At 44.6% G+C, this 23,926-nt stretch overlaps 1 protein-coding gene across 1 annotated transcript in view; it reads left to right on the top strand.

The window, feature by feature from the left end:
• BMP6 (bone morphogenetic protein 6) overlaps positions 1–23,610 on the top strand; it is a 349,627-nt gene extending 326,017 nt beyond the window's left edge. The window contains exons 5-7 of the mRNA XM_069730684.1: positions 10,464–10,540; positions 21,888–21,998; positions 23,178–23,610. Of these exons, the coding sequence (XP_069586785.1) occupies positions 10,464–10,540; positions 21,888–21,998; positions 23,178–23,327 (338 nt within the window). The 3' untranslated portion in view covers positions 23,328–23,610. The remainder of the gene's footprint in view (positions 1–10,463; positions 10,541–21,887; positions 21,999–23,177) is intronic.
• Positions 23,611–23,926: the final 316 nt, after the last annotated feature.

The following is a 23,926-nucleotide window of genomic DNA, read 5'->3' as shown; positions in this document are numbered from 1 at the left end:
CTCATTGCATTCCCTACTACTTCCAGGACTGCCTTCTACACTGTGTGCAGAATTATTAGGCAAGTTGTATATTGATCACATGATACTTTTTATACATTTTGTCCTACTCCAAGCTGTTCAGGCTTGAGAGCCAACTACCAATTAAGTAAATCAGGTGATGTGCATCTCTGTAATGAGGAGGGGTGTTGTCTAATGACATCAAAACCCTATATAAGGTGTGCTTAATTATTAGGCAACTTCCTTTCCTTTGGCAAAATGGGTCAGAAGAGAGATTTGACGGGCTCTGAAAAGTCCAAAATTGTGAGATGTCTTGCAGAGGGATGCAGCAGTCTTGAAATTGCCAAACTTTTGAAGCGTGATCACTGAACAATCAAGCGTTTCATGGCAAATAGCTAACAGGGTCGCAAGAAGCGTGTTGGGCAAAAAAGGCGCAAAATAACTGTCCATGAATTAAGGAAAATCAAGCGTGCAGCTGCCAAGATACCATTTGCCACCAGTTTTGCCATATTTCAGAGCTGCAACGTTACTGGAGTAACAAAAAGCACAAGGTGTGAAATACTCAGGGACATGGCCAAGGTAAGGAAGGCTAAAAAAAGACCAACTTTGAACAAGAAACATAAGATAAGACGTCAAAACTTGGCCAAGAAATATCTTAAGACTGACTTTTCAAAGGTTTTATTGACAGATGAAATGAGAGTGACTCTGGATGGGCCAAAGGCTGGATCAGTAAAGGGCAGAGAGCTCCACTCTGACTCAGACGCCAGCAAGGTGGAGGTGGGGTACTGGTATGGGCTGGTATCATCAAAGATGAACTTGTGGGACCTTTTCGAGTTGAGGATGGAGTGAACCTCAACTCCCAGACCTACTGCCAGTTTCTGGAAGACAACTTCTTCAAGCAGTGGTACTGGAAGAAGTCAGTATCATTCAAGAAAAACATGATTTTCATGCAGGACAATGCTCCATCACATGCCTCCAACTACTTCACAGCCTGGCTGGCCAGTTAAGGTCTCAAAGAAGAAAAAATAATGACATGGCCCCGTTGTTAACCTGATCTGAGCCCCGTAGAGAACCTGTGGTCCCTCATAAAATGTGAGATCTACAGGGAGGGAAAACAGTACACCTCTCGGAACAGTGTCTGTGAGGCTGTGGTGGCTGCTGCACTCAATGTTGATCGTAAACAGATCAAGCAAATGACAGAATCTATGGATGGAAGGCTGTTGAGTGTCATCATAAAGAAAGGTTGCTATATTGGTCACTAACTTTTTGGGGTTTTGTTTTTGCATGTCAGAAATGTTTATTTCTAAATTTTGTGCAGTTATATTGGTTTACCTGGTGAAAATAAACAAGTGAGATGGGAATATATTTGGTTTTTATTAAGTTGCCTAATAATTCTGCACAGTAATAGTTTCCTGCACAAACAGATATCCTCCTGAGATAGCCAAATCTAAAAAAAAAAAACACTCCAACTTCCCAAAAAATTAAGCTTTGATATTTATGAGTCTTTTGGGTTGATTGAGAAAGTAGTTGTTGATCAATAATAAAAATAATTCTCTAAAATACAACTTGCCTAACAATTCTGCACACAGTGTAGTTCAGTCATTTTTGTTTACTCATTTAGACTGCTTTCCTTGCACTCGTAGATTTTGCCACCAGTGTGACATTGCAAATAGGTGAGACCTGCCTGAGACTTTGGGTTCACCAAAAAAGTTGTCCTCTATTGCTGTGGCTGGATATAAAAAAAAATGTCTCCTTGGGACCATGCATTGATTAAGACCTAAACAACATGTGATCACGTGTGGATTGCAGCCTGATCTCGGCGTCTTGCTGCCCGTCATGATGCACTCATCGACTTCATCTGATCCGGATGTGTCAGCGTTGCATGCACCGAGATTTGGCTAATGATTAGGTATTTTAATAATTTCCATCTGGTCAGCACCTTTGAATTTAAACTACAAATACCGGCATCCTCTCTTTTGACTTCCTGCCTGTTGCAGCCACATGATTGGGGCAAGATGCAATATGATTGCTCACTCTTGGTTTAAAAGGAGCATGTTTAGGTCATGATTAGTGATGAGCGAATATACTCGTTACTCGAGATTTCCCGAGCACGCTCGGGTGTCCTCCGAGTATCTTTTAGTGCTCGAAAATTTAGTTTTTATTGCCGTAGCTGAATGATTTACATCTGTTAGCAGCATAAGTACATGTGGGGGTTGCGTTGTTGCTTGGGAATCCCCACATGTACTTATGCTGGCTAACAGATGTAAATCATTCAGCTGCGGCAATAAAAAATAAATTTCCGAGCACTAAAAAATACTCGGAGGACACCTGAGTGTGCTCAGGAAATCTCGAGTAACAAGTATATTCGCTCATCACTAGTCATAATGCTACCCTTCCTGATGAAGGCACGCCGCCGAAACGCGAGTAGGGGCAGTGGCACTATCACCTGGGCATTGGTAAGTCATATTTACTTTCACTTTGTCTTTCTACTCTTTGGGCAATATCAGTGTATTACTTAGGATTGGTGGTAAATACCTCTGGGCACCCTACATGATACATGCTACATTTCCCTGGTTATACGCTGTTTTGCATAATTTGGGCTATATTCATGCAATTTTAGTCTTGTCTACCCTATGGTGGTGCCACTCTAACTGTTTGGTTCATTTGCAAGCACCATTGGCTACTTTTTTAATATCTTTGCATTTTTAATGTTATCAATAAAGTTTTTTCTACTTTTTGGCCAAAATACATCAAAGTGTTGATCCAGTGTGATTTTCAGACTTGTGGTACAATCTTGGCTGGGAGTTTGAAGATTAACTTTTGCTTTGCATTCCTGCTGTTAATCCTGGATGTGGCTGCTTAAAATGTAAGATCATATATACCTGCTTCCCTTTGTTATTAAGTTTAGCTTCATGTGGTCCAAATTCCTGCCCTTTGCTGCTGCAGTGCCATTTGGACTATTTAATGTCTGTTTGTATTTTAACCACACCTGCTTGCTTCCTAATCTGTCTCTGATGTGACTTTTGGTAACGACCCTTCTTGCTGCCAGATTTTCTACCTGCCAGCAGGCTACTTTGTGAGCTCCAACCCAGGGACACCTGTGTAAGTCCAGAACGCTGTACAGGAGATAAAGGATGAGTGCCAGGAAAATTCCTGAGATCTGGTAACCTAAGTAGCTAGAGCGAAGTCCATGGAAGCCCTATATAGAGATGTCACACTCTCACGAGTAAGGACCCTGTGAAATTCCTATGAAATTCCTTTACCGGATTACAACACAACTATAGAAAACAAAGTTAACTGCACCTCCAAATATTATACATTGATATATTGCTAGCTTTCCTACACAGTCTTGAAGTAAGCACAGCCTATGTGAAAAGCTCTACAGAGAGATTCCCTGTTTTCTTGGAAAACAATGGTCAATTTATTCATAATTACTTCAATGTTGTTTGAAACCTCTCACTGATCTCACCCAAAGGGGTTGGGATGCCAGGGATTGGCTAGTTTTTGTGATTCAAGCATTTGAGTATTTCAAGACTGGGTTTACTCCTGTTTCAGTTTTCCATCATCTGGATTCCAACTGGTTGTAATTCCTGTAGGTTAATGCCTATTTCATTAGAGTGTAGTGTAGTACTCTCCCAACAAGTATAGCCTCTTCCCCATGAAATTCTCCACAATCTACTATATAATTGTCTAAGGGTCACTTCCGTCTTCTGTCCTTCTGTCTTTCTGTCATGGATATTCATTGGTCGTGGCCTCTGTCTGTCATGGAATCCAAGTCGCTGATTGGTCTCGCCAGCTACCTGTCATGGCTGCCGCGACCAAGCGCCCACTCCATACTCCCTGCAGTCACCGCTCACACAGGGTTAATGCCAGCGGTAACGGACCGCGTTATGCCGCGGGTAACTCACTCCGTTACCGCCGCTATTAACCCTGTGTGACCAAGTTGTTACTATTGATGCTGCCTATGCAGCGTCAATAGTAAAAACATCTAATGTTAAAAATAATTACAAAAATAACAAATCATTATATACTCACCTTTCGCGACGCTCTGGTGACCTCCGGCAGGTTCCGGTGCCAAGAATGGTATGGGAGAATGAGCTGCCATGACGTCACGGTCATGTGACCGCGACGTCATCACAGGCCCTGCGCGCCTGCACGAGAAGGACCTGCCATGACGTCACGGTCATGTGACCTCGATGTCATCACAGGTCCTGCGCGAGAATGACCTGCCATGACGCCACGGTCATGTGACCGAACTACAAGGGGCCCTCGGAAGGTGAGTATATGTTTATTTTTTATTTTTTAACCTGTGACATACGTGGCTGGGCAATATACTACGTAGCTGTGCAGTATACTACGTGGCTGGGCAATATACTATGTGGCTCTGTGCTGTATACTATGTCGCTGTGCAACAGACTACGTGGCTCTGTGCTGTATACTACGTCACTGGGCAATATACTACGTAACTGGGCAATATACTACGTGGCTGGGCAATATACTACGTGGCTGGGCAATATACTACGTCACTGGGCAATATACTACGTAACTGGGCAATATACTACGTGGCTGGGCAATATACTACGTTGCTGGACAATATACTACGTGGCTGGGCAATATATTACGTGGCTGGGCAATATACTACGTGACTGGGCAATATACTACGTGGCTGGGCAATATACTATGTGGCTGGGCAATATACTACGTAGCTGGGCAATATACTATGTGGCTGGGCAATATACTACGTCGCTGGGCAATATACTACGTGGCTGGGCATTATACTACGTGGCTGGGCAATATACTACGTGACTGGGCAATATACTATGTGGCTGGGCAATATACTACGTGGTTGGGCAATATACTACGTGGCTGGGCAATATACTACGTGACTGGGCAATATACAACGTAGCTGGGCAATATACTACGTGATTGGGCAATATACTACGTGGCTGGGCAATATACTACGTGGCTGGGCAATATACTAAGTGGCTGGGCAATATACTACGTGGCTGGGCAATATACTACGTGATTGGGCAATATACTACGTGGCTGGGCAATATACTACGTGGCTGGGCAATATACTACGTGGACATGCATATTCTAGAATACCCGATGCATTAGAATCGGGCCACCATCTAGTAAATTCATGATTGTAGATCATGAACTACAGGCAGCTAAATAAATTTTGGTGCAATTGACACTTTCTAAATTTCTTGCTATTATTTTCATTCAGCATAAAAACCTGATTCCACATCTTAAATCCAAAATGTAATTCATGTATTATTGCCTCCATGTATGTCTGTCTTGAGGCATAATCAGGAGATCACTTTCTGGTGTGTCATCAGGTTAGGCGTTATCATGGTGAAAGTGCTGCTCATTTGTTTCTATGCTGATTTCTCTCAATTGCGTGGATGTCCCGGAGTCAAGCTATCCTTGAAACGCCTATCCCATTTTTGCTGGTGATCATTTTGGAGAAACAATATAAAAAAATGTATTTCTTGCTCTTTTTTAAACCATCCAGACAAACAACTTCCGGTCTTCCTTTGCCCTTATCTGTTCCAACCAAAGCTTGGATAGACATCTTAATATTACTGATCTTAATTTTGCGCATGACTTTATTACTGTTTGGATGATTTTCTAAAATGACACACTTCATGCCACTGCTTGGTCCATCTTCGGTTCAGGATCTCTTTAACCCCTTCATGACCTTGGGATTTTCCATTTTTCCGTGTTCGTTTTTCATTCCTTCCTTCCCAGAGCCATAACTTTTTTATTTTTCTGTCAATATGGCCATGTGGAGGCTTATTTTTTGCGGGACGAGTTGTAATTTTGAACGACGTCATTGGTTTTACCATGCCGTGTACTAGAAAATGGGAAAAAAATTCCAAGTGCAGTGAAATTGCAAAAAAAAGTGCATTCCCATGCGTGTTTTTTGTTTGGCTTTTTTGCTAGGTTAACTAAATGCTAAAACTGTCCTGCCATTATGATGCTCCAGGTTATTCTGAGTTCATAGACACCAAACATGTCTAGGTTATTTTTTATCTAAGAGGTGAAAACAAAATCCAAACTTTGCTAAAAAAAATTTGCGCCATTTTCCGATACCCATAGCGTCTCCATTTTTCGTGATCTGAGGTCTGGTGATGGCTTATTTTTTGTGTGTACCCAGCTGACGTTTTTATTGATTCCATTTTGGTGCAGATATGTTCTTTTGATCGCCGGTTATTGCATGTTAATGCAATGTCGCAGCGACCAAAAAACCATAATTTTGGCGTTTCAAATTTTTTTCTCACTACGCCGTTTAGCGATCAGGTTAAACCTTTTTTTATTGATAGATCGAGCGATTCGGAACGCGGCAATACCAAATATGTGTGTATTTGATTTTATTTTTATTGTTTTATTTTGAATGGGGCGAAAGGGGGTGATTTAAACTTTTATATTTTTTTTATTTATTTCACATTTTTTTTAACTTTTTTTTACTTTTGCCATGCTTCAATAGCCTCCATGAGAGGCTAGAAGCTGGCATAGCCTGATCGGCTCTGCTACATAGCAGCGATCATCAGATCGCTCCTATGTAGCTGAATTGCAGGCTTGCTATGAGCGCCGACCACAGGGTGGCGCTCACAGCAAGCCGGCATTTTCAACCATAGAGGTCTCAATGACCTCTATGGTTACTATCCTGACGCATCGCTGACCCCCGATCATGTGATGGGGGTCGGCGATGACCGCATTTCCGGCCGCGCGGCCGGAAGTGGTAGTTAAATGCTGCTGTCAGCGTTTGACAGCGGCATTTAACTAGTTTGTAGTGGCGGGTGGATCGCGATTCCACTCGCCGCTATTTTGCGCACATGTCAGCTGTTCAAAACAGCTGACATGTCGCGGCTTTGATGTGGGCTCACCGCCAGAGCCCACATCAAAGCAGGGGATCTGGCCTCGGACGTACTATCCCGTTCGAGGTCAGAAAGGGGTTAAGGAAGCATACATCAAGCCAGTAGAATAGGTAAGGAAGGACACATCTGTAGACCCCAATGGGCTAATATATGGGAGCTTCTACTTGCATATATATTTGCCTGGATGTCTTTTGTAGCTTAGGATTTCATTTAAAACCTATGTATACATAATATATAATTTAGAACTTCTTTTATGTTTGGGTGATTTATTATCTGAATTATATTCTGCTTTAAACAACTGTTATTTAAATTATACAAATCCTGTACTCTTATTTCTACCATGCCTCTGTTTTTCTTACACACTGAAATGTTTGGACCAAAGGTCATACAGAATATGTTTTAAACTGGAACACCACAGCTGTGAAATGCTGTAAAAAAATTAAGGGGGTAGAGAAACAATTACCATAACTGTTTGCTTTTAATTATCAGATACAGAAGCCAAAGGGAACATAATGAAATTTAATGAACGCAATTATTAAAATGCCATAAATCAGGGTGCAAACTAATTATGGCTGCCAAGTAGAAAATTCCCACACAAAACTCCTTCTATCTTACATATAATATTATTTCTATTTGTAAAAAATACAGATCTTGAATATGTACATTTAACTATGTAGGATGTGTAAATATGTGTGTGTGTCTCTAATATATACAGTGGCATGTAAACGTTTGGACACCCCTGGTCAAAATTACAGTTATTGCAAACAGTTAACCAAGTTGAAGATGAAATGATATCTAAAGAGCCTAAAGTTAAAGATGACACATTTCCTTTGCACTCTAGGCAAAAAAATATATATATTATAAATATAATGTAATTTAAAAAATTACAAAAAGGTCCGATGCAAAAGTTTGGTTACCCTTGGAGATTTGTGTGCTCAGATAACTGTGACCAACATTTCAGACCTTAATTAGCCTGTTAGGGTTATGGCATGTTCACTATCATTGTTAGGAAAGGCCAGGTGATGCCAATTTCTTGGCTTTATAAAAACCCAGCCTCCTTTAATCTTATGACAAAAACAGCAACCATGGATTCTTTTAAGCAGCTGCCTAGCACTCAGGAAATGAAAATGGCAGATGCCCCCAAAGCAGGAAGAAATGGCAGCTAACCAGAAGAGTAAGATAATGTCTGGAAAACCAAGCAAAATTTCAGTGAGAGCTGCTAATAGGATTGTTAGAGAGAAGAGATGGGTGAACACCTGGATGTTCGGGTCTGGCAGATTCGGCCGAAGAGTTACAAAACGTTCGGGTTTGGGTACCAGAACAGTACCCGAACACCGACCCCATTCGCTTAAATGGGGGGCCCAAACATCCAGTGTTTGCTAAGCTGTAATGTGCAAGACAGCGTGGCAAACACAGCTTCTGATCGGCAGTGAAATCATACCTATCAGTCAGAGAGCGGCGGTTCCCACGCTGTCAAAAGACAGCGTGAGCACTCATGTGTGATCTGAGGTATAAAGTTTACATCCGGTCACTGGTGTCAGCTGATAGGACAATGTTCCCTTCATCCGACACAGTGAGAGCAGGAGCGGTGAATGGGAGTATTCATCAGCAGCTCCTGTGTTGTAAATACATAATTTAGAAAAAAAAAACAATGTGGGTTCAGCTGTATTTTTTATAAACAGCCAGGCAAAACTCACAGCCGGGGGCTGCAACTCTCAGCTGTCAGCTTCAGCAAGGCTGGTTATCAAGAATAGAGGGGTCCCCACACCGTATTTTTTAATTATTTAAATAATTTTAAAAAGGCATGGGGTCACCCCATTTTTGACAACCAACCTTGCTAAAGCAGACAGCTGAGGGCTGGTATTCTTAGGCTGGTAAGGGGCCATGGATATTGCCCCCCCAGCCTAAAAATAGCAGCCCGCAGCTGCCCAGAAAAGGCATACATCTATTATATGTGCCAATTCTGGCACTTTGCCCAGCTTTTCCCACTTGCACTGTAGCTGTGGCTAGTGGGGTTCATATTTGTGGGGCTTATATCACCTTTGTATTGTCAGGTAACATCAAGCCCACGGATTAGTAATGGAGAGGTGTCTAAAAGACACCTCTCCATTACTAATCCTATAGTTGCATGGTAAATAAAGACACAGCCAGAATAAAGTCCTTTATTTGAAATAAGATTAAACAGTTTTACATTTTTATTTAAATGCCTATTCCACCGAAGCCCTTGTTCTCCTGTGATAAAACGAAAATAAAAAAACAACAATATACCATACCTGTCTGTCATTCTGTCCCACACCTTAATCCATACCTGGGCGATAAAGTGTTTTTAACCTGGATGGTGCCAAGATGCGACTCTCCAGGCTGAGAACCACTGGTGACTGAACTGCTGCGAGCGCAGCCTCAGAGACCGATGGTGACGTCATCAAGGTTACCTCTGGTCAGTGAGGCTCTGTTCCCAGCTGGGCTGAACTGCTGTGACATCCCCGCTAGAAGCATGAAAGTTTTTCTGACAGAGCTAGCGGGTTTGTCACCGAGGTCATGGCACTTCAGCTCGACTGGGAACGGAGCCTCAGTCACCGGAGGTAACCTCGATGACGTCACCGCCACAGTCACTGAGGCTGCTCTCGCAGCTGTTCAGTCACCAGTGGTTCTCAGCCTGAATGGTCGCATTTTGGCACCGTCCAGGTTGAAAACTGTTTTGCCCCAGACACTGATTACGGCGTGGGACAGAACGACTGACAGGTGAGGGATATTGTTGTTTTTTTTATTTTTGGCTTATTACAGCAGAACGAGGGCTTTGAAGGAATTAGGCAAAGTCATAAGTATGGTTTAGTTTAGATTATTAAAGGAGTCTGTCATTTTTTCAATTAAAGGAGTTTTGTTCTTGGTGTCTGTGTTTTCATATAATGTGACTATGTGGTTAGTAATGGGGGCGTCTTATTGACGCCTCTCCATTACTAACCTTGGGGCTTGATGTCACCGGACAATACAAAGGTGACATCAACCCCACAAATATGAACCCCACTTGCTACCGCTACAGGGCAAGTGGGAAGAGCCGGGCAAAGTGCCAGAATTGGTGCATCTAATAGATGTGCCTTTTCTGAGCAACTTTGGGCTGCCATTTTTAGGCTGGGGGCCAATATCCATGGCCCCTTACCAGCCTGAGAATACGAGCCCCCAGCTGTCTTCTTTAGCAAGGTTGGTTGTCAAAAATAGGGGAGACCCCACGCCATTTTTTAAAATTATTTATTTACGTTTGGACTTCTCTTTCCCTTAATAAACACCTTAATTTAAAAACTGGATTTTGTGTTTATTTGTGTTATCTTTGTCTGATATTTAAATATGTTTGGTGATTTGAAACATTCAAGTGTGACAAACATGCAAAAGAATAGGAAATCAGAAAGGGGTAACACATCTTCACATCTCTGTATACATGCATACATACATATGTGTATATATATTTTATATATATATACATATAGTATATATTGTATACACACACATATATATATACTTACAAATATACATACACACACTTTTTTATTCCATATATTGATGATTATTATATGTTATTACTTACAGATTACAACAGCAGTGACCTGAAAACAGCGTGTCGGAAGCATGAGCTGTATGTCAGCTTTCAAGACTTGGGTTGGCAGGTGAGGACAGCGGGCCACATAATCAGAGATTATATCAAATTATTGATTAAAAGATTATTCTGGGATGCCAGAAAGATATATATATATATATATATATATATATATATATAGTGACCCCTGTTACAGCTAGGGGGTGCTGTTTGTGCTCCCCAGAATGTGCACAGAGGTGTATGAAGGCCATAGGTGTGAATGGCAGTCGCAGGTGTAGCTGTGATTGCAATGTGAGGTAGTGACTTTTGTCACAGGTAGGGGTCGCTGTGTGTTCTCCCCAGGTTGTGCTTGAAAACGAATAAATTCCATAGGTGTGCATGGGAGTCACGGATTTCCGTTCCGGGTTTTCCATGTGGCAGGAAGCCACAGGTTTGTTTGTTAAAAGCCCTGCAGTAAGGGGTATGGGTGTGTCAGGTGTCTGGTGCAATGTCAGTGTCAGTCTGGTGTGTGCTGGTGTGCAGCGCAGAGGCCTGCAGAGCGCTGGCTGAGTGCATGGAGGTACAGGCCAGCAGAGCCAGTACCCAAGGCAGCTGAATTGCCTGGCTCTCGCAGCTTATACAGTGATGCAAGTTGTCCGTGGTACTGGTCTCGGATGTGGACAGTCCTGTGCCCAAAAGACTCGGATGTGGACAGTCCTGTGCCCCGAGGTGGATGTCCTGTGCCCGAAAAAGGACTGGCATGGGTAACGATTGCAAACAGGTGGATATAGTGCCCAGCTGCTATCCGGAGGATATCCTGCCTGTGTACGGCTGTGTGAGTAGAGAGACTGTGATACAGTGATGCAGGACACCCACGGGAACTAGTCAGAGGAGGGATGGCGTGTGTAGTGTCTGCAACATATGAGGCTGTGTATGGAGACTGTAATATGGTGCATGGTCGCCCCACGGATACTGGACAAGGAGAGGTCTGGCGTTTTTAGGGACTGCAATCTAAAAGCCATCTATAATATAACGCTGGGAGCGTCACTCTGTCCGAAGCCTCTATAGACTGCGCAGGCGCAAGCGCCGGCGCAGTCTGGGCCTCACAGAGTGACGCTCCCGGGAGATCGCGGTGTGCGTTCACACTGAACGCACACCGCGATCTCCAACAAAGAAGCAAGGACCGCCAGGAGGGTGAGTATCGCCTATATTCATCTGTCCTCCGTTCCAGCGCTGGGCGCCGCCATCTTCCCGGTCTTCGGCCTGTAACCTTCAGTTCAGAGGGCGCGGTGACGCGCTTATGCGCGCCGTCGCCGCCCTCTGACTGAACAGTCACGGCCAGGAGACCGGGAAGATGGCGGCGCTCAGCGATGGAACGGGACAGACAGGTGAGTATAGCAAGTGCTGGGGGGCCTGAGCTGGCGGCGATACCGTCACCTGACCACCGCAGCGCGCCGGTGTCCCCGCCAGCTCAGGCCCCTCAGCACTCGGCGCCGAGCGGGTCAGAGGCAGTATGGGGACGCAGGATGGAGCAGCACATAAGGATGGGGACGCAGGATGGAGCAGCACATAAGGATGGGGACGCAGGATGGAGCAGCACATAAGGATGGGGACGCAGGATGGAGCAGCACATAAGGATGGGGACGCAGGATGCAGCAGCACATAACAGGATGGGGAGGCAGGATGCAGCAGCACATAAGGATGGGGACGCAGGATGGAGCAGCACATAAGGATGGGGACGCAGGATGGAGCAGCACATAAGGATGGGGACGCAGGATGCAGCAGCACATAAGGATGGGGACGCAGGATGGAGCAGCACATAAGGATGGGGACGCAGGATGGGAGCAGCACATAAGGATGGGGACGCAGGATGGGAGCAGCACATAACAGGATGGGGATGCAGGATGGAGCAGCACATATAAGGATGGGGACGCAGGATGCAGCAGCACATAAGGATGGGGACGCAGGATGGAGCAGCACATAAGGATGGGGACGCAGGATGGAGCAGCACATAAGGATGGGGACGCAGGATGGAACAGCACATGGCAGGATGGGGACGCAGGATGGGAGTAGCGCATCACAGGATGGGAGCAGCGCATCACAGGATGGGGACGCAGGATGGGAGCAGCGCATGACAGGAAGGGGACACAGGATGGGAGCAGCGCATGACAGGATGGGGACGCAGGAAGGAGCAGCACATGTCAGGATGGGGACGCAGGATGGGAGCAGCGCATGACAGGATGGGGACGCAGGATGGAGCAGCACATACCAGGATGGAGACCATATACCAATATAAATGCTCGCCACCCGGGCGTAGAACGGGTTCAATAGCTAGTATGATATGTAGTGCTATGAACTGGTGTGAACTGAACACTGATAATACACACTGAAGTTATATGCACTGAAATGATATGCACTGAAATGATATGCACTTGTGTGTGAATTGGACTTTAATTCTGTGAGGAAACACATTAAAGAGACTTTGTGTTGGAACTTTGTGGGTCACTGCCTTTTCACTGCCTACGGTTGCTACCGCAGCATTACAAAATATATAGCTAAATGTAAAGTGACTGACTAAAAAACATAGTTCAGCATTACTCACACCACCCTGATGTCTTTCTTTTTGAACCTCTAATGTACAATCTCAATTCCAAAAAAGTTGGAACACTATGTAAAATGTAAAAAAACAAACAAGAATGCAATGATTTGGAAATCTCTTAGGGTAAGTTCACACAGGGCATTTTTGCTGCCTTTTTCTGCAGCAAAACCTGATCATCTTGGCAGGAAAGAAGCTGCATCAAAAACGCAGGTTTGGGTGCTTTTTTGTTGCGTATTTGGTGCGATTTTTTTTCTTTGTCCATGCTAATGTCCTTGGATTTTCAGCAGCAAAAATGCAGCAAATAATGATACCTGCGTTTTTTTCAACACCCATTCAAGTCAATGGGTAAAAAAACGTAGCAAAAACGCTGAAAGAAGTGACATGCTCTATGTCCAAAAAATGCAGCAAAGCACAAAATACTGATCAAACAAAAAACCAATGTGTGTGCATGAGATTTCCGAAATCTCATAGGCTTTGCTGGTATTGTAAAAAGCAGCTGAAAATTGCATAAAAACGCCCTGTGTGAATTTACCCTTATAGCCATATTTTTTTCAAACAGAACATCGAACACAGGTCAGAAGGTGAAAAGTTAGATATTTTTCAATTTCATTTGAAAAAAATTAACCAATTTAGAAAAAAGTTGGGACAGAGCCATTTCTACCATTATGTGGCATCCCCGTCTCTTTTTATCACAGTTGGTACATATCTGACAAGTGAGGAGACTAGTTGCTGGAGTTTTAGGAGAGGAATTTTGTCCCATTCTTGTCTGATATAGGAGCTACTCAACAGGCCTGGAGCAGCAGGAGCAACTCAATCAGTTTGTTGTTTTTCTTTTTTGCTACTTAATGTGCCTGACCTTTACAATTGGTAAAAGGTCTGGTGTGGACAAGTTCCTCACTCAAACTCTTCTGTGAAGCCATACTGTTGTGATTGATGCATTATTATTATTATTATTATTAATTTATATAGCACCATTAATTCCATGGTGCTGTACATGAGAAAGGGATTACGTACAGAATTATAGATATCGTTTACAGTAAACAAATTTACAATGACAGACTGGTACAGAGGGGAGAGGACCCTGTCTTTGCAGACTTACATTCTATGGGATAATAGGGAAGAGACAGAAGGCCGGGGGGCGGCAGCTCTGGTGGTGGTGAGGCGGCAGCTCGGGTGGTGGTGAGGCGGCAGAATGGTTATTGCAGGCTGTAGGCTTTCCTGAAGAGATGGGTTTTCAGGTTTCATCTGTAGGATCCGATGGTGGTGGATAATCGTGTTGAGGCGTGGAATTCCAGAGGATGGGGGATATTCAGGAGAAATCTTGGAGGCGGTTGTGTGAGGAATGAATAAGTGTGGAGGAAAGTAGGAGGTTTTGGGAGGATCGAAGATTATGTGAAGGAAGATATTAGGAGATTAGTTCAGAGATATAGGGAGGGGACAGGTTGTTGATGGCTTTGCAGGTCAGTGTTAGTAGTTTGAACTGGATTCGTTGGGGAATTTGGAGTCAGTGGAGGGATTTGCAGAGGGGACAAGCAGGGGAGTAGAGAGGTGGATTAGCCGGGCAGCAGAGTTGAGGACTGACTGGAGCGGTGCAAGAGAGTTAGCGGGGAGGCCACAGAGGGTGTTGCAGTAATCGAGGCGGGAGCTGGTGAGGGCATGCACAAGAGTTTTAGTAGATTGAGGGCTGAGGAAGGGATGGATTCTGGCAACATTTATGAGCTGGAGGCGACAGGAGGTGGCAAGACTTTGGACGTGTGGTTTGAAGGACAGGGCAGAGTCAAGAGTTACCCCGAGGCAGCAGACTTCAGGTGCGGGAGAGAGCGTGATGCAATTTACCATAATAGATAGATTAGGTAGCCCCCATATGCAAGATGGGGGAAAGATGATGAGCTCAGTTTTGTCTACATTGAGTTTTAGGAAGCGAGAGGTGAAGTAGGTGGATATGGCTGATAGACACTCTGGGATTCTGGACAGCAGAGAGATGACATCTGAGTCAGAGAGGTAGATCTGAGTGTTGTCCGCATACAGGTGGTACTGGAAGCCATGGGACTTGGAGATGTCCTAAGCCAAGGGTATAGATGGAAAAAAGTAGGGGCCCTAGGACAGAGCCTTGAGGGACTCCAACAGAGAGAGGGCAGGATGAGGAGGTAGTGTGGGAGTGGGAAACGCTAAATGTGCGGTCGGAAAGGTATGAGGCAATCCAGGACAGGGCAAGGTCTTTGATGCCAAGGGAAGAAAGACTCTGTAGCAATAGGCAGTGGTCGACTGTGTCGAAGGCAGAGGTCAGGTCGAGAAGGAGGAGGATGGAGAACTGTCTGTTAGCTTTTGCTGTGAGTAAGTCATTAGTAATTTTTGTGAGGGCAGTTTCGGTGGAGTGGTGGGGGCAGAAGCCAGATTGGAGGTTGTCAAGGAGAGAATTAGATGAGAGATGGGAGGAAAGTTGAGCTGCTGCTCAAGGAGTTTTGAAACAAACGGGAGCAGTGATATGGGGCGGTAGCTGGGCATAGCAATTGGGTCAAGGTTTGTTTTTGAGGATGGGTGTGATGGTGGCATGTTTGAAGGCAGAGGGGAAGGTACCAGAAGATAGCGATAGGTTGAAGAGATGGGTTAGGGCTGGAATGAGCGTGTTAGTGAGGTTGGGGAGCAGGTGGGAAGGGATGGGGTCAAGTGCACAGGTGGTGAGTTGTGATTTGGAAGGAGGTGAGTAAGCTCTCCTTCAGTGATGTTGGAGAGGGAGGTTATTAGGGAAGGGCAGAGGTCTGGTATATGGAGTGGTTGGGGTGTGGGAACTGTAATGGTTTGCCTTGTTTGGTCGATCTTGTTTTTGAAGTAGGTGGCAAAGTCCTCAGAAGAAATGAGGATAGTTGGAGGTGGCAGTGGTGGGCAGAAGAGAGAGTTCAGTGTGCTGAACAGTTGTTTTGGGTTGTAGGATAATGAAGATACAACGTTTGTGAAATACAGTCACATCCATATATATTTGGACAGAGACAACATTTTTCTAATTTTGGTTATAGACATTACCACAATGAATTTTAAACAAAACAATTCAGATGCAGTTGAAGTTCAGACTTTCAGCTTTCATTTGAGGGTATCCACATTAAAATTGGATGAAGGGTTTAGGAGTTTCAGCTCCTTAACATGGTACAATATTTGTGGTATGTCCTGATGAAGGGGTCACCTGAACCCTGAAATGCGTAGAATAAACCACGTTGAAACCTCTACAATTTTTGAAATTCTTCTCACGGCAGCGCGGGGATGATCCTTTTTTTTTTCTCCTATCTAAGTGTGAGCTCCTTCACATGTGCCACCCTGTTTTTAAAGGGACCAAAAGTAATTGGACAATTGACTCCGAGGCTACTTCATAGACAGGTGTGGGCAATCCCTTCGTTATGTCATTCTCAATTAAGCAGATAAAAGGCCTGGAGTTGATTTGAGGTGTGGTGCTTGCATTTGGAAGGTTTTGCTGTGAAGTAAACATGCGGTCAAAGGAGCTCTCCATGCAGGTGAAACAAGCCATCCTTAAGCTGTGAAAACAGAAAAAAACCCATCCGAGAAATTGCTACAGTATTAGGAGTGGTAAAATCTACAGTTTGGTACATCCTGAGAAAGAAAGAAAGCACTGGTGAACTCATCAATGCAAAAAGACCTGGGCGCCCACGGAAGACAACAGTGGTGGATGATCGCAGAATAATCTCCATGGTGAAGATAAACCCCTTCACAACAGCCAACCAAGTGAACAACACTCCAGGAGGTAGGCATATAAATATCCAATTCTACCATAAAGAGAAGACTGCATGAAAGTAAATACAGAGGGTTCACTGCGCGGTGCAAGCCACTCATAAGCATCAAGAATAAAAAGGCTAGACTGGACTTTGCTAAAAAACATCTAAAAAAGCCAGCACAGTTCTGGAATAACATTATTGGACAGATGAAACCAAGATCAACCTCTACCAGAATGATTGAAGGAGAAAAGTATGGCGAAGGCGTAGTACAGCTCATGATCCAAAGCATACCACATCATCTGGAAAACATGGTGGAGGCAGTGTGATGGCTTGGGCATGCTTGGCTGCCAGTGGCACTGGGTCACTAGTGTTTATTGATGATGTGACACAGGACAGAAGCAGGCGAATGAATTCTGAGGTATTCAGAGACATACTGTGTGCTTAGATCCAGCCAAATGCAGCAAAACTGATTGGTCGTTGTTTCATACTGCAGATGGACCATGACCCAAAACATAAAGCCAAAGCAACCCAGGAGTTTATTAAAGCAAAGAAGTGGAATGTTCTTGAATGGCCAAGTCAGTCACCTGATCTCAACCCAATTGAGCATGCATTTCACTTGTTAACCCCTTCATGACCGGGGGATTTTTCGTTTTTCCGTGTTCGTTTCTCGCTCCCCTCCTTCCCAGAGCCATAACTTTTTTATTTTTCCGTCAATTTGGCCATGTGAGGGCTTATTTTTTGCGGGACGAGTTGTACTTTTGAACGACATCATTGGTTTTAGCATGTCGTGTACTAGAAAACGGGAAAAAAATTCCAAGTGCGGTGAAATTGCAAAAAAAGTGCAATCCCACATTGGTTTTTTGTTTGGCTTTTTTGCTAGGTTCACTAAATGCTAAAAATGACCTGCCACTATGATTCTCCAGGTCATTACGAGTTCATAGACACCAAACATGACTAGGTTATTTTTTATCTAAGTGGTGAAAAAAAATTCCAAACTTTGCTAAAAAAAAAAAAAAAAAATTGCGCCATTTTCAGATACTCGTAGCGTCTCCATTTTTCATCATCTGGGGTCGGTTGAGGGCTTATTTTTTGCGTGCCGAGATGACGTTTTTAATGATAGCATTTCGGTGCAGATACGTTCTTTTGATCGCCCGTTATTGCATTTTAATGCAATGTCGCGGCGACCAAAAAAACGTAATTCTGGCGTTTCGAATTTTTTTCCCGCTACGCTGTTTAGCGATCAGGTTAATACTTTTTTTTAATTGATAGATCGGGCGATTCTGAGCGCGGCGATACCAAATATGCGTAGATTTGATTTTTTTTTATTGATTTATTTTGATTGGGGCGAAAGGGGGGTGATTTAAACTTTTAAGTTTTTTTTTATTTTTTTCACATTTTTTTTAAACTTTTTTTTTAACTTTTGCCATGCTTCAATAGCCTCCATGAGAGGCTAGAAGCAGGCATAGCACGATCGGCTCTGCTACATAGCAGCGATCTGCTGATCGCTGCTATGTAGCAGAATTGCACGTGTGCTGTGAGCGCCGACCACAGGGTGGCGCTCACAGCGACGGGCAATCAGTAACCATAGAGGTCTCAAGGACCTCTATGGTTACCATTCACAAGCATCGCCGACCCCCGATCATGTGACGGGGGTCGGCGATGACGTCATTTCCGGCCGCCCGGCCGGAAGCGGTAGTTAAATGCCGCTGTCTGCGTTTGACAGCGGCATTTAACTAGTTAATAGGTGCGGGCAGATCGCGATTCTGCCCGCGCCTATTACGGGCACATGTCAGCTGTTCAAAACAGCTGACATGTCCCGGCTTTGGTGCGGGCTCACCGCGGAGCCCTGCATCAAAGCAGGGTAGCCGGCATCGGACGGTATAGTACGTCCGATGCCGGTAAGGGGTTAAAGACTAAACTTCAGACAGAAAGGCCCACAAACAAACAGCAACTGAAAACCACCGCAGTGAAGGCCTGGCAGAGCATCAAAAAGGAGGAAACACAGCGTCTGGTGATGTCCATGAATTCAAGACTTCAGGCAGTCATTGCCAACAAAGGGTTTTCAACCAAGTACTAAAAATGAACATTTTATTTAAAATTATTGAATCTGTCCAATTACTTTTGGTCCCTTTAAAAACAGGATGGCACATGTTAAGGAGCTGAAACTCCTAAACCCTTCATCCAATTTTAATGTGGATACCCTCAAATGAAAGCTGAAAGTCTGAACTTCAACTGCATCTGAATTGTTTTGTTTAAAATTCATTGTGGTAGTGTCTAAAGCCAAAACTAGAAAAATGTTGTCTCTGTCCAAATATATATGGACGTAACTGTAGGTCTGTTTAGCAGAGGTGAGGGCTAATTTGAAGGCAGGTGTAGCTTGTTTGAAAGCAGTGAAGTTGAAGTTTTTTGGTGAGATTGTTATGCCTGGTTTGCCTATTTATTTGTCGCACTTTACCATGCATGAGAGGGGCGACTGAGTCTATGGCTGATTTGAGGGTGGTGTTATAGAAAGCGGTAGCGCTGTCAGTGTCATGGAGTGAAGATATGGAGGACAGGGGTAGAAGAGAGTCTGAGAGTCTGTGAATGTCTAGGTGTGCGAGGTTTCTGCGAGGATGGACATGGAGGGCGGATGAGGAGGACAAGGATGAGAAGGTGAGTAGATTGGGGTCAGATAGGGGGAACGGAGATGTTGTGAGATTAGATAAGGAACAGAGGCGGGTGAAGATGAGGTCTAGTGTATGTCCGTCTGTGTGGGTGGCTGTGGAGGACCACTGAGTGAGTCCAAAGGATGAAGTAAGGGCCAGGAGCTTGGAGGCTGCCGGCTGGCGGGTTTCAGTAGTGATATTAAATTCGCCCATTATGATGGTGGGGATGTCAGTAGAGAGGAAGTGAAGAAGCCAGGTGGAGAATTGGTCAAAGAAGGCAGTGGCTGAGCCCGGTGGTCGGTATATGACCGCCATTAGGAGATTAGAGGGAGAGTAGATACGGACAGAGTGAACCTCGAAAGAAGGGAGGATAAGGGAGGGTGGGGGTTGGATAGGGTTGAAGGAGCAGTTTTTAGAAATAAGAAAGCCCACTCCTCCGCCATGTCTGTTGCCAGAAGGAGGAGTGTGGGTAATTTGGAGGCCACCGTAACTCAGTGCAGCAGGGGAAGCTGTGTCAGGGGGGCGTTAGGTCTCAGTGAGGGCCAGGAAGGAAAGGTTTCGGGAAGTAAAGAGATCGTGGATCACTTGGTGCTTGTTGCAGACGGAGTGGGCATTCCAAAGTGCCTTAGAGGGAGGAAGCAAGGGGTGGGGGTCAGTGGCACAGATTTTAAGTGTGAGGGATTGTTGTAGTTTCTCTTACGGTACCGTCACACTAAGCGACGCTGCAGCGATACCGACAACGATCCGGATCGCTGCAGCGTCGCTGTTTGGTCGCTGGAGAGCTGTCACACAGACAGCTCTCCAGCGACCAACTATGCCGGTAACCAGGGTAAACATCGGGTTACTAAGCGCAGGGCCACGCTTAGTAACCCGATGTTTACCCTGGTTACCAGCGTAAAAGTAAAAAAAAAAAAAACACTACATACTTACCTTCCGCTGTCTGTCCCTCGGCGCTCTGCTTATTTGCCCTGTGTAAGCACAGCGGTCGGAAAGCACAGCGGTGACGTCACCCCTCTGCTTTCCGGCCGCTGTGCTTACACAGGGCAGAGAAGCAGAGCGCCGAGGGACAGACAGCGGAAGGTAAGTATGTAGTGTTTTTTTTTTTTTACTTTTACGCTGGTAACCAGGGTAAACATCGGGTTACTAAGCGCGGCCCTGCGCTTAGTAACCCGATGTTTACCCTGGTTACGAGCGAAGACATCGCTGAATCGGCGTCACACACGCCGATTCAGCGATGTCAGCAGGAAGTCCAGCGACAAAATAAAGTGCTGGACTTTCTGCAGCGACCAACGACATAACAGCAGGATTCTGATCGCTGCTGTGTGTCAAACTGAACGATATGCAGGCGTTCCATAATATACCGTATTTTTCGGACTATAAGACGCACCGGACCATAAGACGCACCCCAAATTTGGGGTGAAAATTGCAGAAAAAAAGATTTTTTATAACATGGGGGTCCGTCTTATTGTCCGAATTTACAGTATCTTATGGCGGTGGCAGAGCAGGGTCACAGGAGGCAAGGTGTCGGCAGAGGTGGGGTGATGCTGGGATGAGAAGGTGCTGGGATCAGGAGGTGCTGGGATCAGGAGGTGCTGGGATCAGGAGGTGCTGGGATCAGGAGGTGCTGGGATCAGGAGGTGCTGGGATCAGGAGGTGCAGTGAGAGGTATGGCGTGAGAGGGGTCCCTGGCGTACCATGCAGGCTTACCTAGGTGGTAGAGGTGCGGTGGCAGAGGTGCGGTGGCGGGGGTGTGGCGGCAGAGGAGGCGCAGTAAGCGGGGTCCCTTTCCCCGGTATGGTGATGCAGCAGGCCCGGTATGCAGCAGAGCCGGGTGAATCCTCTTGTTATCGGTGGGCGCGGCCATCTTCCTGAGGCCGCGCGTGTGCAGATGAAGCGCTCTGCTCCCGGGGCTTCAGGAAAATGGCCGCGGGAGGCCGCGCGTGCGCAGATGGAGATCGCGGCGGCCATTTTCCTGAAGCCCCGGGAAGCAGAGCGCTCCATCTGTGCACGTGCGGCCTCCGGAAAATGGCCGCCACCACCGTTAACAAGAGGATTCACCCGGCTCTGCTGCATACCGGGCCTGCTGCATCACCATACCGGGGAAAGGGACCCCGCTTACTGCGCCTCCTCTGCCGCCACACCCCCGCAACCGCACCTCTGCCACCGGACCTCTGCCACCGCACCTCTGCCACCTAGGTAAGCCTGCATTGCGACTATTAGACGCACCCCCCATTTCCCCCCCTTTTTTTGGGGGGAAAAAGTGCGTCTTTTAGTCCGAAAAATACGGTAGTTGGGTGGAAGTTTGCTGCTGATATTGCTGCATCACTTCTTTGTCAGTGAGCATCAAACGGTTAATGCAGTTGTCAACTTTTTGGTTTTTGAAGGGATTTTAGTAGTACAGATCATTGCTTTTATGTGGCCTCTTTTTATATTTATAGCTGTTTGGGATAATTATATCTCTGTGTCTTAAAGGACTGGATAATAGCACCAAAAGGCTATGCTGCAAACTATTGCGGAGGAGAATGCTCATTTCCATTGAATGCTCACATGAATGCCACAAACCACGCTATAGTGCAAACTCTGGTAAGTAATGTATGGAACAAGTTGATATGAGAATAATTCAATTCAAATGAATTATATAGCATAGTTTTTACTGAAAAAACTACAAACATTTTTATTATAGTTCATAATACATTTAATAGGGTTGTTCTGAAGGCAAATACAATCAGTTGGGCTCAGTTAGAGATCAGCAGATGGCTTCGTGCAACCCCGATCCACGGTCCAGATCAGTGCTCTCCGGCTGGGGACAGGAGCAGCGAGAATTTCCTGACCTTCTAGGTTCCTTGGAGTGGCATTTCTCATCTATGCATCATGTGGTGCACCAGTGACGATGCACCAGCACAGCAAATTATGAGATGAGACCAGGATCCCGAAAGATCAGGAAATTTGCATAGCTCCTGTCAACAGTGCATTAACCAGGACCGTGGTTGCATGAAGCGATCCACTCATCTCTAGTTTTAGTTCATTAGATAACCATTGTATATGGGGCTGAGAAACACAATTAATTAAACTTTTCAGTGCAAAAAAAGTAACCTAACAGAGTCCATTTATCAATACAATTCATCACAAATGGATTAATGAGAAATTCACCAAACAGTGCCTGATTCACAAGTGTAGTAATTTACACCATAGATTTTGCACCATTTGCTGCAAAATTTGCATGTTTTACTTGTAGAAGTGAAGTGTTGATGACACGATTATAAAGAAACTAGATGGTGGCCTGATTCTAACGCATCGGGTATTCTAGAATATGTATGTAGTTTATTTATGAAGGTTTCAGAATAATGCAATGAATACACAGGATTCGGCCGGCCGGGCATTACCAATTAGCGAAGCGTGGTTGAAATCCCGAGCCAATTCGTGGCCGGACTGCACCTGTCGCTGATTGTTCTTAGCTGTGGTTCAGTGATTACTTACCTCCCTAGGCTCTTTCATTGTGTTGGTTGTAGAAAGAGCATAACCACCAATCCTAATTAAAGAAATGAGCATAAAGAAAGAAAGGAAATTGGTGCAGGTGGTACTGTATAGTCACACAGTTCTTGTTATGATTATTGGTGCTTCATAAAGGTCGATCTCTAATAGGGGAGCACTGAGTGGTAGCACACTTTTACTAACTATGCTATAACTTCTTGATAAAGATCTAATGGTTTTATAATACCCTACTACTGTTTGACACTGGTCTTATTTTCATTCACTAACCAGGTCCACCTTATGAATCCAGACTACGTCCCAAAGCCATGCTGTGCCCCAACCAAGTTAAACGCCATCTCCGTGCTTTATTTTGATGATAACTCCAATGTCATACTTAAGAAATACAGGAACATGGTGGTAAGAGCATGTGGCTGTCATTAAGATCCAGTCATATTACGAAGTTGACAACCAAGAGAGGATCATCCAATAATATCAACTTTCATTTGATTACATTTTGCTAATAGTGACTGAAATATTCAGCAAGAGCATGGTCAATGCTTATTTATAAAGATGCCAGTTATGTGTATTTCTTGTACTCACTGGATGGTTATTTCACTTCAAAGTTGGACATATGAAATCTTCCAAAATGCAAATTTTGCAAATTTATTATCGTTAGCTTGGATCAAGCTGTGTTTCAATTTAAAATAAATAATATATGTATTAATCTTTGTGTTTCCTTTGTAGTCCAGAGTCTCTATTCGAAATGTGCCTAAATAGTTAACTTTTACCACAACTAATAGTATTTTCTGGTTATTAAATATGTACTACCATATAGATTTTGAAAACATGATTAACATGAGCTGTAAGATTTTTAGAAAGTTTTCCACAGTGATTATCCAAAAACACTTATCTATTTGAAAACATCTCATAAATCACCGATTTAATTAGATCACTTCTGTATAGCGCTCAAAACTTGTATCAAGCTGGTAAACTCTTATGGAAAATTCTGATTTGTTGCATGCACCAAAGCTTGCATGTAA

Source organism: Ranitomeya imitator, chromosome 6, assembly GCF_032444005.1.
Source record: "Ranitomeya imitator isolate aRanImi1 chromosome 6, aRanImi1.pri, whole genome shotgun sequence".
NCBI classification, from domain to species: domain Eukaryota; kingdom Metazoa; phylum Chordata; class Amphibia; order Anura; family Dendrobatidae; genus Ranitomeya; species Ranitomeya imitator.
This window is presented reverse-complemented; position numbering and strand designations above follow the sequence as displayed.